We start from the raw sequence: 17093 nt of genomic DNA, 5'->3' as shown, positions 1-17093 counted from the left end.
AAATAGCGTGTGAGAGCAAGGAGGCCTTCAAACCTGACTCAGTTACACCAGCTCTGTCAGGAGGAATGGGCCAAAATTCACCCAACCTATTGTGGGAAGCTTGTGGAAGGCAACTTGAAATGTTTGACCCAAGTTAAAGAATTTAAAGGCAATGCTACCAAATACTAATTGAGTGTATGTAATATTCTGACCCACTGGGAATGTGATGAAAGAAATAAAAGCTGAAATAAATCATTCTCTCGACTATTATTCTGACATTTCTAAAATAAAGTGGTGATCCTAACTGACCTAAGACAGGGATTTTTACTAGGATTAAATGTCAAGAATTGTGAAAAACTGAGTTTAAATGTATTTGGCTAAGGTGTATGTAAACGTCCGACTGTATGTGTATGTCGGTCTGCCTCTCTTCGTGTTGGCTTGTATGTGTGGCATTTGTGGAAGTCCATTGTGCACACTAGAGGGTGTTAGGGTTGGGCAGTTTCCAGTATTTCCGTGAGTGCACACAAGGGGGCACTATTTCTTTCCAAACGGTAAAAAAAAAATTCTAACAAAGTACTAGCGAATTACCGTAGCAGACGCTAGCTAAATGGTAACAAACGCAAGTGAACATAAACAAATTGCAAGGATAGACACCCCAGCTCAGAAAGTTGTTCAACTATCTAAAAAAAAGTTTGCTGCATGCACAAAACAAATATTAGACTGCAGGGATCTTGATCTAAGAGGGGATTGATGGTCTCTGCTGTAACCAAGAAGCTTGATCACCACTTGCTAACTTGCCACTTAGCTGGAGCCCTGAGCTGGAGAGAATGTATTTGTCACATCTTAGGTAGTTCAACTTTTTAGTTAAAATATATTTAGCTGGCAAACAGTAATAAAGTTAAAAGTATAACTTGATCACCTCCCTTGCGCTGCACAACACTGGATTGTCCCATCACGAAAGCTCCTGTTTGCTCCTTGCCCTCTTTATAAAAAAATATACCATGTAACTGGCTCAATCAGCTACTTTGGGGAACTGCTTCACAATGAGAAAAAAATGCAACAGGCGAAAAATTATTCAATCTGCTTTATCTATTAAACTAGTCCACAAGTTCACTGCAGGTATTTCTTTAACAACTATTTCCCCCCCCCCCCCAAAAAAAATGTCTATACATTGCATTTTGTTACGTCACAGCCCTGTTCTAAAATGTATTTAATAGTTTTTCTCCCCCTCATTAATCTGCATACAAGCAAAACAAAAACAGTTTTTTAGAAATGTTTGCAAATGTATTACAACTAAAAAACAGATCACCTTTACATAAATATTCAGACTCTTTACTCAGTACTTTGTTGAAACACTTGTGGCAGCGATTACAGCCTTGAGTCTTCTTGGGTATGACGCTTTAAGCTTGGCACAGCTGTGTTTGGGGAGTTTCTCCAATTCTTCTCTGCAGATCCGCTCAAGCTCTGTCCGCTTAGATAGGGAGCTTCACTGCACAGCTATTTACAGTTCTCTCCAGAGATTTATCGGGTTCAAGTCCGGGCTCTGGCTGGACCTCTCAAGGACATTCAGATACTTGTCCCAAAGCTACTCCTGTGTTGTCTCAGCTGTGTGCTTAGGGTCGTTGTCCTGTTTGAAGGTGAACTTTCGCCCATCTGAGGTCCTGAGCGCTCTGGAGCAGGTGATATGTGGTACCTGGTTTCCTCCAGACATGACGCTTGGCATTCAGGCCAAAGAGCTCAATCTTTGTTTCATCAGACCAGAGAATCTTGTTTCTCATGGTCTGGAGACTCCTTTAGGTGCCTTTTGGTAAACTCCAAGTGGGCTGTCATATGCATTTTACTGAGGAGTGGCTTCCGTCTGGCCACTCTACCATAAAGGCCTGATCGGTGGAGTGCTGCACAGATGGTTGTCCTTCTGGAAGTTTCTCCCATCTCCACAGAGGAACTCTGGAGCTCTGTCAGAGTGACCATCGGGTTCTTGATCACCTTCCTGACCAAGTCCCTTCTCCCCTGATTGCTCAGTTTGGCCTGGGCGGCCAGCTCTAGTTAGAGTCTTGGTGGTTCCAAACTCCTGGGGACCTTAAATTCCCCAGAACACAATCCTTTCCCTGAGCTCAACAAACAATTCCTTTGACCTCATGGTTTGGTTTTTGCTCTGACTTGCACTGTCAACTGTGGGACCTTAAATAGACAGGTGTGTGCCTTTCCACAGGTGGACTCCAAGTTGTAGAAACATCTCAAGGATGATCAATGTAAACAGGATGCACCTGAGGTCAATTTTGAGTCTCGTAGCAAAGAATCTGGATACTTATGTAAATAAGGCATTTCTGTTTTCTATTTTTAATACATTTTCAAAAATAAAAAAAAACCTGTTTACCCGTTGTCATTATGGGGTATTGTGGAAGAGTATTAAAAAAAATATATACATTTTTAGAATAAGGCTGTATGTAACGTAACAAAATGGAAAAGGTGTGGGGGGGGGGGGGGTGTTGACAGTATTGAAAATTATACCGTGGGTATTTCAGAATACCTCTCTATACGGTATACCGCCCAAGAGTTGAGTGTTGCCACAAATCCTTAAATGCCAATGCCATCTGTCAACCCCAGCCCGTCCCCTCACCCCACTTGTCTCCTCCACATAGTGTCATCCCAGTGCCACCTCCCCTTGCCAGTATACCCAGTGGCAGCCAGCCCCTACCCCTCCTCCATATCTCATGCCCAGTTCAGTTGATGAGGTCTGGGTTTTGGCTGAGGGATTATGGGCTTAGAGCAGCGAGGGGACCCCCTTTGGGGCTCATCACCCAATCCGACCCCCAACTCCGCTCCTGTGTAGAGAATCTTCACACGGGGCACCTATATAACTTTTGTACTAATGCCCTCTCTTGTCCACTGAGGGGGGCTAAAGCTAGAGCTGTGTCTGCCTCCCTCCGCTCACTGGGTATAGCCCCTGCTGGGAATACCCTGCACTCCATTAGACCTAGAGCTGTGTCTGCCTCCCTCCGCTCACTGGGTATAGCCCCTGCTGGGAATACCCTGCACTCCATTAGACCTAGAGCTGAGCTATGTCTGCCTCTCTCCGCTCACTGGGTATAGCCCCTGCTGGGAATACCCTGCACTCCATTAGACCTAGAGCTGTGTCTGCCTCCCTCCGCTCACTGGGTATAGCCCCTGCTGGGAATACCCTGCACTCCATTAGACCTAGAGCTGTGCTATGTCTGCCTCCCTCCGCTCACTGGGTATAGCCCCTGCTGGGAATACCCTGCATTCCATTAGACCTAGAGCTGTGTCTGCCTCCCTCCGCTCACTGGGTATAGCCCCTGCTGGAAATACCCTGCACTCCATTAGACCTAGAGCTGTGTCTGCCTCCCTCCGCTCACTGGGTATAGCCCCTGCTGGGAATACCCTGCACTCCATTAGACCTAGAGCTGAGCTATGTCTGCCTCCCTCCGCTCACTGGGTATAGCCCCTGCTGGGAATACCCTGCACTCCATTAGACCTAGAGCTGTGTCTGCCTCCCTCCGCTCACTGGGTATAGCCCCTGCTGGGAATACCCTGCACTCCATTAGACCTAGAGCTGTGTCTGCCTCCCTCCGCTCACTGGGTATAGCCCCTGCTGGGAATACCCTGCACTCCGTTAGACCTCAGATGGTATAGAATACTGTATGTCATCATGTTGTGGCTATTGTCACATAGCATTCCCATAACATCCCAGGGGCCACATGGCTATAGCACAGCTGAGGCCCAGTGTTATGCTACTACACAGTAGGTTAGGGGTCGGCAACAGGCGGCTCGTGGGCCAAAACTGTCCCGCAAGTGTATTTTTTGCCCCCCCAAGTGTTTTGGGAATTAATCAAATAAATAAAACATTTAAAAAATATATGTGAGATGTGATCATGTCTCAATGTATGAAATTACTGTTATTTTCAAATACAATCTCTTTTTAGTCTTAGTTGTGGGCAATTTGTAGTGTGCATATTATTATAATTATGTTCTGGCACGCCGATCGGCCCACAGGCTAGTTGCCTACCCCTGCAGTAGGTGGTTCCACTAGTATGCTTGTGTAGGAATAGCATGTAGCTGTGTGTGTGTGTGTGTGTGTGTGTGTGTGCGTGTGCGTGTGACTAAAGGCACGCAGCACAGTCTGGTACTGAATAAGTTATAAGCTGCAGACCGATTGGAAGCCTGAGGCTGAAAGATAAACTTCACAACGCTGCCTGTGGAGAATTGACTCCAAACTCCAGAGCTTGTCTGTGTAGAGAATGAGTCATTTAGAACTCGATATGGGGAAACTCATTTGATCAGTACAATATCTGAATGCATCTTGCGTTCATGTTTACCCCTGGAAGACTCCCCTGCTGGTGAAGGGGGGGAAAGTGACCTGCTATGACTCACCAACCATCTCTTGTCAGAGACACTCATGGGAAGAATAACAACTGCCGCGATCATTAACAAACAAAACGTCCTCTGCTACAAAAGTCATGAGGTATTTATGTATGACAACTAAGTCAGGGTTATGTTGAGTGTCTCATGTTTCCCCATGTGTGAACATTAGCATAGCACGCTAGCTAAGCGTGTCTGCACTGAACAGAGTTGTGAGGATAAGGGCTGGGAACCTGGTGGAGTAGAAGTGCTGCAGTGACCTTATACATGCCGAACAGCACCATCGTGCTGCAGTGACCTTATATGTGCCGAACAGCACCGTCGTGCTACATTAGTCATGGAGTCAGTCACACCCCTGGAGACCTGCAACCTGTGGGCTCTGGGGATACGGTGCCACGCCCTGGTTCGGTACTTGGAGAGAACCACGACGGCTACCAAGACAATCTGTTGCTGTTCATCACAGGAACAGCTTCAACAGCTCCCCAGAGCATTGAGGGAGCGGCTCTAAGTGCTCCTGCATTGTCTCTCGTCTCTGCTCTAACATACTAGGTCCGTTTCTGTCATGTGGTGCTTGGTTAATGTAAAATATGAAAATTTGATAAAGAGATGCTCCATTTGGAGTTTCAGTATTCAAAAGGCCAGAGAGACAACTGGGGCAAAGTGGCCCAGCCTTACTGGCTAATCACTTCCTGTAAAACCCTTCGTCCTCCATTGCTCCCTCCTTCCATTCCTCCTCTCCTCAGAACCGGCACGGCTTACCCGTGCAGCTTGGCAGCGTGGGGCTCTACAATTTAATTAGCTAGACTGAACAGTCCATATTAATCACAACACGATTTACCTTAAATCTAATGTCAAAATGTTGTATCCACCTAAGCAGAATACCCAAAAGTAATTATTTACAATGACAGGGCCCTAAACAATACCAACTGTAGTAATGCTTTTTACCTTTCTGTTAAAAATAGTCATAAATTGCTGAGTTGTATTCCCTTTTGAGGACACCAGTTCAAGTACACAGTACAGACACTGTATCATAAAAATATGAAAATATAGAAAATCCTATAGGATTTCTTTCCTATTTAACAAAAGTAAATATTCTAAATATAGTAACAATCAAATGCTAATTGACTTACTATAATATTTTACCTTGTTTATCACTGTGAAATAAAAATCATTATACTTCGTGACAGTAGAAAATTGGCACTGTTTCATATAACTGACGACAGAGCATTTTCAGCCCAGCGTCCTCTGAGCGGCGCAGAGACATTCAAATGCCTGTCGACTCGTTACAACTTCAGCTTTACGCACCAAATCGTTTGGTATTGTTTCATGTTGAGAGCTCTGAATCCATATAAGAACACCACAGCAAGATGACTGTTTTTGCTCCAATCGCTAGTCGTATTGTAGGTGGAGCTGCAGGATTCACAGGCAGACGAAATGTATCCTTTGTCTGGATAGGCCAGAAAATGTGGCATGTCGCGCCTTATTCAAATGAGGTGTCAGAAGCGGGACAACCAGAGCCTTCACAGAGTGCACAGCAATTGATGTTGCACCGTTCAGAGCACTCTGTACACAAACATTTCAATGCCTATACTGTACTATAAAACTGTGTGGTCTGTGCCTGTTTCTGTATACTTGACCAAATTGCTGTGTTTTTGTTTGTATTTGCTGAGTTCAATCACCTACTCACTACGAAGGTAACACAGCTTTCTCCTCCTCCTAAAATGTCATTCAGTACACCAGCATGTCACTAGGGTAGCACGGAGTCAGCAGCCAAAAAGCCACAGTATTACCAGTCCCTCAGTGGGACTATTCATTCACACAGGGGTTACTGAGGCAACGGGCCAATGAGGATGCATGAGTGATTTGACACCTATGTTGCATTTTGAGTGTTCAGTGGCAAAATTTGAAATTGCAGCTCGTACACTACCAAAGTTCAGTTATATTGAATGGACCATCAATAAGCGTCTACAGCTGTAAAGATGTACAAAATATCTGTTACTACTCTCATTTCTTAGACTGCATTGTTGAACTTGGTTTTGTTTTCAAAGTAAGTGAGCCCTTTGAAGTTCACGCTTTTGTCTAGATGAGAGAGGGAGAGCGACTGTATGCATGCTTTAAACTCTCTTCCCTCTTCACACACGAGGTGCCCTGGGCGATGGCTGGCCAGACGAGGCTTGCATTCCCACCGACCTGCCATTCACCCAAAGCGTCTCCACAGTGATCAGTCGCCATGCCAGCCACCTGGCGGCCAGCCCCGAGGACCGCCCTGACTCTGGCTGGCCCCTCCGAGAGGCCTCGGCGGTGGGGGAGGAGAGGGAAAGCAACGAAGGAAACGACCGCAAACAACAGCAGAAGAAGAAGAAGAAAAGGAGGCCCCGGGATGATGTGTACGACCTGGTAGAGAACAGGGACCACCCGGAGGCTCAGGCTGAAAACACACCCCTGTCAGAGGGCCACCACAGAGTCTCCCCCCGCAAGGACAGGGACAGGATGGATGGAGGCTGGGAGCGCGAAGAGCCAGGGAGAAGTGGAGGCAGGGGAAAGAGGGGCAAGAGCAGGAAGAAGCTTCCAGAAGAGTGGGGAGTCACAGCTGAGCCCTTCGTGCCCTCTTCTGCCTCCTCTGCCAATGACCTCCCTGAAGGGGTGTTAGACCAACTAGTGCCCCCCATCACCCATTCCCAGCCCCTGGAGAACCCCTACTCCAACAAGGGGCTGAGTCCTGCCAGTGAGGAGTTCTACGGGGGCCTCTTCCCTCCATCTCTCACCCAGGACCTGCTCTCTCTCACAGCTCCCACCTCCCCTCCACCGGCCTTGGGCTGTGAGCTCCTGCCTACCGCCCCTGTCTCCATGCCCACCAGTCAGGGAGACTTCTCGCCCAAGAACACCTTCCCTATGGCCTCATGTCCAGGAGACCCATTCACTGCTAGCTACCAAGACCTGCTAATGGATACAGAGAACGCTAGCATGGGCAATGCCAAAGAGGCTTTCTCCACAACCTTTCCCCTAGATTCCCCAGTTCATGAGTCGGGTGTCAAGGTGGTGTTTGATCATGACACCCCCATGCACGATGTCCATATGAAAAATGCCTTAAGTTTAAGCCTCACCCGCCAACCAGATCGTGGCCTGCCCCCATTGGAGAAGTTCAGTGAGCTCACAGCGACCGCTCCCCCTTTCTCCCCCTCCGACAGCTCCTGGCTCATCAATGACTCCAACTTCAACAACGACTCCTTTGAGTTCAGTGACATCACTCCAGGGCGCCCACTACCGCTTGGCCTAGCCTTCGACACACCCAGCCCAGCCCCCCTCCGCTCCCCCAAAACCATACCCGAATATCACCCCAGGGAGGGCAAATCCCCATCACAGAATATACCCACGAAGTCCCCCTCCTCCTCTTCCACCAAAAGCCCCACCTCCCCGGGGTCTGGTCTGAACCCCGCTGCCAAGCCCTTCTTCCCCAGCTTTGCCGAACTCACGGAGCCCCTGGTGGTGGTGGCCCCCATGTCTGAAGGTTTGTTGCAGTGGCATGTGCTCTCCACTAGGGGGATTGGAAGATTAGAGGAGTAGCCCCGTACCTTGCATGGGCATGTGGCGCCAAGACTGGGCTGGGACCGACTCAATAGCCCAGTCTAGACAGCCTGACTGACTAACATACAGGTTCCCCGAAAATATACACTGTCCGAGGGGCTTGGCTTTTTGGGGGGGGGGTTTCCTCTCACCCACAAGGCACTGCTGCGTCTGGGCAGTGCTGGAGTGTTCTCATTAACCCTATGGTGTGCTACTAACCACCACACACAGCGTCACCAGTTTCCCCGGGCACTTTGTTTCATAACTAGACCTCTCTTCCTTCCTGCTGTATCCAGGTGTCTCTGATAACAGTCTAGTGTGTGTCTACTGGACCTCCGTGATTTGTCTTTGTCTCCTCTGTGTTGAATTAACATTGGTTTCCTTGTCTTCTTCTCTTTAGCTAGCATTTCCTCCAGAGAGGAACCTCTAAACAGTTCTCTGGATGTTTTGTCCAAACCTCTGCAGTGCATGACCGCTCTCTAACCAAAGCATGCCTGAATGAATGTACCCTCCAATCAGATTCTCATTGTCTCCTTCTCTCTTTCCATGTCCTGCCTCTACGACGGCCGCCCCAACAGGTGAGTCAGAAATCTCCTTGATCTTTTTGGGGAATATATTGTGGGAAATAGGGATCAAAATTTTCCTTCTAATCTACCAAGTTTCAATAACGGGAATAATTCATATTAATCCTGAGAGGCCCAGGAAATATCGCAAAATCAGAAGTTCCCATTTAAAGCGTTTAGAACCAAGATATGGTCATTATGCCAGGGTTCAAATTTGTGACTGTCCAAAGAGTCACAATGACAGCTCAAAGAGGCACACATTATTTTATAAGCTATACTGTAGAGGTTTCCTCTAGGGTTTATTAACTTCATTCGGGTCGCGTGTGCAGTCCGTGTCAATAATGCGTGTGCTTTGAATGCACGGCGACTTTGTGTGAAGGAAATATTCTCGAGGCTTCTAAAGGCTTCCATGCAACAACCTGTTTGGATAATGTGCAATTACATTTTTTGCTAATCTGCTGCTGCGCACGTTATGTATTTTGTGAAATTGCATCAGTGCCACATTGGGGAAACATTTAGCAATTTCCCAGGTCTTGTCATCATTTTTGGGGGGGGAAATGTGAAGTGTTCCTGGGACAGTCCCGGGATCCCGGTTGCCCATCTTAATCCCTAGTGGGAAATAAATTGTGGGAAAGTCTTGCGTTGCAATGCACCACAGTGAAGCAATCTCTTTGAGACAGGGTGAGACGTTGCTGAACAAAAAGTGTCTTGGGGCTGAATCCAAGCAGCTGGGGACACTGGGACAGGAGAGTGGAATATAGAACAGAACTGAGAGAGAGGTTGTGTTAGGAGACGGGCACACTTGTTTGAGAGCTCCAGATGTTGGCTAGCACCCCTTGGGTCTCCCCTGGTGCTCTGTGTGCTCTCTCCGAAGGCCAGGAGGGCTGAGTGAAGGTCAGCCGAACCCCCCTGTAGAGTCGCCTACATAAGCTGCCATGTTCAGGCCGAGCGAACCCCACTGGCACCTTGACTCTCACTGAGCTGAGAGGGGCGAGCGCCTCAAACCCCCTCTAACCCCTCCCTCCCAGGCAACTCGCCCAGAATGCACTGCAGCCAGAAGAGTATTGTACAATAAGAGACCACATTCAGCACACTCTCTACTCTCGCTGCTGTTTCACAGTATTTCTCCCATTTCCCCCTTACATAATAAAGATACTGGGATATACACACCTCTTCCGTTCTAGTGCAGTCATCTGGGGACGATGACTGACTCTTTAACACAGTCGTTGCTCAAAGGAGCAAGTGGTAAACGAGCGTCACAGTCAGTTTTTTTTTTATCACAGCTTTATTTTAAGCCATGTGTACTGAATGTGCCCCTCAAGATACAGCTGCCACAGCCAATTAGATGCCGCCTTCACCATCGGGCAGCTTTAAGTGAGCGCACAATGCCCAAACTACACACATTTCTATATATTTATTCACTTTGGCAATCTGGGTTCCTCTGTAATGAAGAGTTATGACAGTCGCCAACTCCCTCGGATTCACTTTGGAGAAATAGTCCGCCGAGTAGCGTGTGAAGTATTTGTTTATTTATGAGCGCCCCGGCGAGATGCCAGTATATAAATAGACTATGTTGACACGCAGCGTTAAAGCGCAGCTCAGCAGGCACCACTCTGATTAATTGAAGAAGCGGACGAGTAGATACAGTTTACCGTTTCATCCCGCATCACTTCCTGTCCGTGGCTTCCTCGTCAGTGCGGTGCAGCCAAAGATTCGTTCTAATGAGACGTGAGCCCGTTATTCACCTGTGGCGATAGATAGAGAAAGTGAAGTGTATAAAAATGGCTTTATTTGGTCTGGCACCTTGAGTCAGCCATCGCAGCAGGGCCCATTGTTCATCTAAAAGTGTATGGCTTTTAACAGTTGCAATCTGTTCCTTGAGATGAATAGCCTGATGTGTGGGTGGGTGGGTTTTGGGAGAGGCACAGCTGCCTCTGTTGCCCCTCTGTAATTTGCTCTCTTTGTCAGTGTTCAAGGGGTGGAGCTGTGTCACTGGGGGTGCTATTTAGGCCTCGTAGGAGACAGGAGATAAGGCTGCTGTGTCCCAGCCCATCCTTCACCCAGCATGCTCTTTCCTGGGGATGAAGGACAAGATTAGCCCAACAGCTGTGTGTGTGTGTGTGTGTGTGTGTGTGTGTGTGTGTGTGTGTGTGTGTGTGTGTGTGTGTGTGTGTGTGTGTGTGTGTGTGTGTGTTCTGTTTCTCATGTTTTTTTCAGTGTGTGAAGTTCAGTAGACAATTCTTGTTGTTACCCATACGAGTGGAAAAGTGCACCGTTAGCTCAGGGCAAAATCCTTTGACAGCTCAGCCACTGCCACTCAGTATCTGTGTGTGTTTGTGGGACAAGGGGTCATTCATGTGCTTTTCATTTGGACACAGGCCAGAGATTAAGCACCTCTCAGCTTCAGTGAAGATTCTTTTTAAACAGCATTTTAGTATATCTCCAAGGGCTCAACACAAACTAGTATTGGATTTCCTCTACACATATGATAGCATTTCAGAGTGTTATCATGTCGACTTGGTCTTGGTGGGGTGTGTGTGTGTGGTGTTAGATAAAGTTAGTCTGGCCTTGCTCCCCCTCATTACTGGTCTGTTGGTGTATTTATAGACCAACCAATACGGGGCATATCCTTGCCCTCACTAAGCCTCTCTACCATTCACAACCCCCCTGTGACCCAATGTAATATTGATGGGATTTGTGTGGTTTAGATAAGTTGAGCATTCCTGGCCTTTTGCGGTGAGGCAGTCAGACTGTTAACTTGCCTCTGTGAATGACAACACCCCTTGGCCATTTGGGGGTCAGTGGGAGGAGTACAACGCCTTAACAGAGGTGCCAACGTGCCACCGATGTGCCCCCACAGTGTCCCCATGTCACTGTGACTGCACACAGCAACAAAACGAGTCATTGGTGTTATTTTAGGGCCACGGCCTAGAACAACGAAGCTTCATAAATATTCCAGCCACCTATTTCTATCTATGGTGTTTTTCACTGTTCCTGGGGGGCGGATTTCTTTAATAGGCCGTTGACGGATGGGATCCCAGAAGGGACAAGACTACAGTATTAGCAGTACTGTGTATTAGCAGTACTGTGTATTAGCAGTGCTGTGTATTAGCAGTACTGTGTATTAGCAGTACTGTGAATTGATGGGTTGTGGCGTGAAGGGGGTAACCTATGTGATTTCACCATTGTGAAAGCCAGGACTCCCACGGGTGCTGTTTTAGAAAAGGATTATTATCAGGTAGTGGGGGCTATCTCTGTAAAGGAGTGTTACAGTCCGAGCCAGTGGGGTTTGGATGGATTTTGTTCTATCTCGGTCGTATCCCTATGAGAATATGCCGGAAGCCAGACCGCAACATGACACTTCTGTTATCACTGATGGGAAGAACACATTGGATCAGAGGGGCGAGGGCGATACGGAATAGTTGTGTAGCAATACCACGATCTCTATTCTGTAACACACGTTCTGATTCTCAAAAAATATATATATAATACTCCATCCGTTTGGCTTTAAATGCCTTAGTATCTTAATTTCCTTAGTTGTAAAGGCAGCAACAGGTTTTCCTTTGAAACCACCCCGTTATAACAGTGCCACGGTCGGGTTGGTGCCATCCACTGCTCTCTGTTGCGTCAGCCACTCTAGAACAGCTGTAATTCCATTGTAAGTGCTATTTGATTTCCAGTTACGCTGCGTCACATCACTGTCATTCGCTTGCGTATAACCATCAATCAAGAAGCCAGTCATCCGACCTATAAGGTGTGTGGGGTTTCTGTGTCGCTTCCATTCCATTCTTCTCCACCAATAATAGGGAGAGCGTGGCTATTCTTCGAAGTACCATGTTTTCATTGGAGAAGATTTTTATCTGAGACCGCGGTCTCCTTCACAGATGAGCCCTGATGGGCATTTGAACGTGGAGTCATCCGTGACAGTGTTGATCGCGATTTTTGCCACCAGTCCTGTCCCCTTGATGTGGTGAGACAGAAGCACCCAGGTGTGGGCTCAGGGCATGTGGATTTATACAGTGAGCTCCAGAAGTATTGGCACAGTGACAAATGTTTTGGTTCTGTACTCTGTGTTTGGTTCTGTAGGAATAGGATATGTTTCTGAACACTTTTACATTAATGTGGATGCTACCATCATTACAGATAATCAGGAATGAATCGTGAATAACGATAAATATTGCCCCCCCCCCCCCCAAGAAAAAATGCCAACCTTCCCTGTTATTGTAATGGTGAGAAGGTAGCATGTCTTGGGGGTACGGAGCCAAAACAACACAAAATGTGTCACTGTCCCAATACTTTTGGAGCTCACTGTAAATAAATCTTCTGACACAGCCCCCTTGGGGACAGACAAACCTATCCACAGCAGAGCTGCTTTGCTGTCCACTGGCCCTCAGCAACATTGCAAAGTACAGAGCGGAAAGAGTTAAAGGATTTGATTCCTCTGCTGTTCCTCTGAGAGTGATTGTGTGTGTGTGTGTGTGGGGGGGGGGGGGGGGGGGGGTCTGTCTGGGTGATGTCTTTTTGATCTAAAGGGAACAGTGCGACAGACAGTTGTTTGTTCATGTGAACGAGACGATGTGTGTGAACAGTGAAAATCCTTGTGGGCTTACATTGCCTTACTAATGCTTCAGAAAGCTACACGAAAAGGTGTTTATGATTTGAAGACTACTAGAGACATGGCAGACTTGAATTAAATGGAGTGTAAAATGTTGTAGAAATGTTGCACAAATGTGAATGTTGTGAAAAGGGTAGGAAAGGTCAGATTGTTGATTTGATTTTTCCAGTGGTAGACAGTTATAGATGTGCCTTTGGGGAGGGTGGGGTCTGGCTAGTTGCCATCGTAACTGAGGAGCAGTTAATGTTGCCATGGGGATGGCAACTGATGCTGAGAACGTAGGCTGAGGCTAAAATATCTTTATCAGTGACGCACACACAGCAACAGTCATGTACACACACACACACACACACACACACACACACACCAACCACACAGTAACATGACACTCACAAACAGATCGCATGTACAGTTGAAGTCGGAAGTTTACATACACCTTAGCCAAATACATTTAAACTCAGTTTTTCACAATTCCTGACATTTAATCCCAGTAAAAATCCCGGTCTTAGTTCATTTAGGATCACCACTTTATTTTAAGAATGTGAAATGTCAGAATAATAGTAGAGAATTATTTATTTCAGATTTAATTTCTTTCATCACATTCCCAGTGGGTCAGAAGTTTACATACGCTCAATTAGTATTTGGTAGCATGGCTTTAAATTGATTAACTTGGGTCAAACGTTTTGGGTAGCCTTCCACAAGCTTCCCACAATAAGTTGGGTGAATTTTGTCCCATTCCTCCTGACAGAGCTGGTGTAACTGAGTCGGCTTTTTCAGTTCTGCCCACAAATGTTCTATAGGATTGAGGTCAGGGCTTTGTGATGGCCACTCCAATATCTTGACTTTGTTGTCCTTACGCCATTTTGCCACAACTTTGGATGTATGCTTGGGGTCAGACCCATTTGTGACCAAGCTTATACTTCCTGACTGACGTCTTGAGATGTGTCTTCGATATATCCACATAATTTCCCTTCCTCATGATGCCATCTATTTTGTGAAGTGCACCAGTCCCTCCTGCAGCAAAGCACCCCCACATGATGACGCTGCCACCCTCGTGCTCCATGGTTGGGATGGTGTTCTTCGGCTTGCAAGCCTCCCCATTTTTCATCCAAACATGACAATAGTCATTATGGCCAAATAGTTTTATTTTTGTTTCATCAGACCAGAGAACATTTCTCCAATAAGTACGATCTTTGTTCCCATGTGCAGTTGCAAACCAGAGTCTGGCTTTTTTATGGCGGTTTTGGAGCAGTGGCTTCTTCCTTGCTGAGTGGCCTTTCAGGTTATGTCGATATAGGACTAATTTTACTGTGGATATAGATACTTTTGTACCTGTTTCCATCAAGATCTTCAAAAGGTCTTTTGCCGCTGTTCTGGGATTGATTTGCACTTTTTGCACCAAAGTACGTTCATCTCTAGGAGACAGAATGCATCTCCTTCCTGAGCGGTATGACGACTGCTTGGTCCCATGGTGTTTATACTGGCGTACTATTGTTTGTACAGATGAACGTGGTACCTTCAGGCATTTGGAAATTGCTCCCAAGGATGAACCAGACTTGTGGAGGTCTACAATTGTTTTCTGAGGTCTTGGCTGATTTCTTTAGATTTTCCCATGATGTCAAGCAAAGAGGCACTGAGTTTGAAGGTAGGCCTTGAAATGCATCCACAGGTACACCTCCAATTGACTCAAATGATGTCAATTTGCCTGTCATGTATGTAAACTTCTGACCCACTGGGAATTGTGATACAGTGAGTTATAAGTGAAATAATCTGTCTGTAAACAATGGTTGGAAAAATTACTTGTGTCATGCACAAATTAGATGTCCTAACCGATTTGCCAAAACTATAGTTTGTTAACAATACATTTGTGGAGTGGTTAAAAAACTAGTTTTAATGACTCCAACCTAACTGTATGTAAACTTCCGACTTCAACTGTATGTTTAAATACAATTTCCTTTTTTCTCATGCAACCTCATTAGTGTGAAACTGATCATGTACAGATCTACCGCTTCTTAGACTTGTTTTCAATGCTTATGATAGATCTATAACTCACATTTCTATGTGAATTTGGTCGGGTCGCCCAAAAAGTTTTTTAAAAACGCTGCTTTAATTATACAAAACATGTTAATGAAGCAGCCCTGGGCTTGTTTCTGTTTCTATAATGGGCTCTGGAATCGGGTGATTTCTAAAACCGGTGGGCGGCTGCCTGCATGTGGAAGGAGGAAGGGAGCAGTCTGCTGTCAAAGAATAATATAATATTCCTGGCAGAGCAGAGCAGCATAGCAGAGGGACTGTTCCACCTCCCCTTCCACTCACTCCCCTGACACAGCTGGCATAATCCATAATCCAGACTTGACATGATGGAATTCAAATGAAATGTCTACATTGTAGCATCCAAACCTGGGGCTGACTGTTTGATTTACAGCAGACATGCTAGGATTATTTTTAGATTCCATAAACTGGAATAATCCAACAGTGTTTTACTCTGAGCTGTGCTGGTACCAATTTCTTCTCATTGCAAGAAATTGCTGGTTCCCGCCCTCTCACTACAAGAATGTGTTCCTTCTCGCCCTTGTATTTGAAAGTTGATATAATGCTGGTTAAAGGAGAAGTGAGTGGACTTCCTTCCCTGGATCTCTTCTCATTGCGATGTTTCACACTTTATATATGCACCTTCTTTCTCGTCCGCTGTATTTGAATGGCGGTGGTCTTACGGTGCTGGATAAAGGAGAAATGACTGAGAAATGTCTTGTCACTTTAGAGTGAAAGGCTTGACAACCACATGCTGGCAGTACATGTCACACCAAATTGAATTCCGAATCAATCTGCTCAAAAACCTAAGCCCAAAATGCAGCCATCACTAAGATTTCATATCAATTGGACATGTCATGAATACATATATCCACTCTTAAGTCCCCCCCCCCCCCAAAAAAATACTCCCATTTGATTGAGCGTCCGTCGTTTATACAATTTAGGGAATTTGGGGAGCTGAGCTGATCTGAGCTCGTTGGGCATTAATCAGGGATCAGTTGTGTCCAGAGTGGGAACGGCTGTGAATCTGGCAGAGCGATTTGGCCACATCCATAATCAATAGCAATGGATGAGGGATCCGAGCACATCTGCTATAATAGAACTAAAATGGTGGGGCGGTTTATGGACGTATCGATTTTACCGCACAAGATGTCACATCACAGCCCTCTCGCAGCTATTTCACATTGATAGATGGTTACGCGGATCTCAGGCCAATTGTTAGTCGTCTGCAGCACTTTAATAGGGCTCTGTTGTTGTTCCAGGACAATTATAATGGCAATCTGCCCAATACATCAGGCAATAGTCAGCTTCTCATCAGAAGATAGCTATTAGATAGGTGAAAGTAATATGTCAGAGGCTAGGTGCAGCTTATGTCAGTGTTCAGAAGTAGACCCAGTTTCAACCTGTAGAATAGATTCCATTGAATACAAGGGAGTAACTACTGAAGCATCAACTCAATAAACCCTTTCAGTCATAGTGAGCAATCAAAGCACATTGTCATGTTATTTTTAACACCGTACTATTTTATGAAATATGACCTAGAATTAATTTCAATGTGAGTGAAAAAGTTTTCCTTCCCAATTGTTTTTGTATGAAGTACGTTCAAAAGCAGCGTTTCTGTGTTGGAATGGGGTGGGTATACCCCAACAACGGAATGGGGTGGGTAGACCCCAACAACGGAATGGGGTGGGTATACCCCAACAACGGAATGGGGTGGGTATACCCCAACAACGGAATGGGGTGGGTATACCCCAACAACAGAATGGGGTGGGTATACCCCAACAACGGAATGGGGTGGGTATACCCCAACAACGGAATGGGGTGGGTATACCCCAACAACGGAATGGGGTGGGTATACCCCAACAACGGAATGGGGTGGGTATACCCCAACAACGGAATGGGGTGGGTATACCCCAACAACGGAATGGGGTGGGTATACCCCAACAACGGAATGGGGTGGG

At 46.3% G+C, this 17093-nt stretch overlaps 1 protein-coding gene across 50 annotated transcripts in view; it reads left to right on the top strand.

Moving 5' to 3' along the window:
• The window catches only part of LOC110489787 (uncharacterized), a 122285-nt gene that overhangs the window by 65430 nt on the left and 39762 nt on the right, over positions 1–17093 (top strand). For 32 of the 50 annotated variants that reach the window (XM_090199600.1, XM_090199591.1, XM_090199590.1 and 29 more), the window contains one exon: positions 6503–7867. The exons of the other annotated variants lie outside the window; for them this stretch is intronic. In XM_090199600.1, coding sequence (XP_090055726.1) covers positions 6503–7867 — 1365 coding nt within the window. The remainder of the gene's footprint in view (positions 1–6502; positions 7868–17093) is intronic. 50 annotated transcript variants of the gene reach the window in all.

This window comes from Oncorhynchus mykiss, chromosome 15 (genome assembly GCF_057628025.1).
Source record: "Oncorhynchus mykiss isolate SJ-2025 chromosome 15, ASM5762802v1, whole genome shotgun sequence".
Lineage (NCBI taxonomy): Eukaryota > Metazoa > Chordata > Actinopteri > Salmoniformes > Salmonidae > Oncorhynchus > Oncorhynchus mykiss.
Note: the sequence above shows the minus strand (reverse complement) of the source record. Positions and strands in the feature narration are given on the sequence as shown.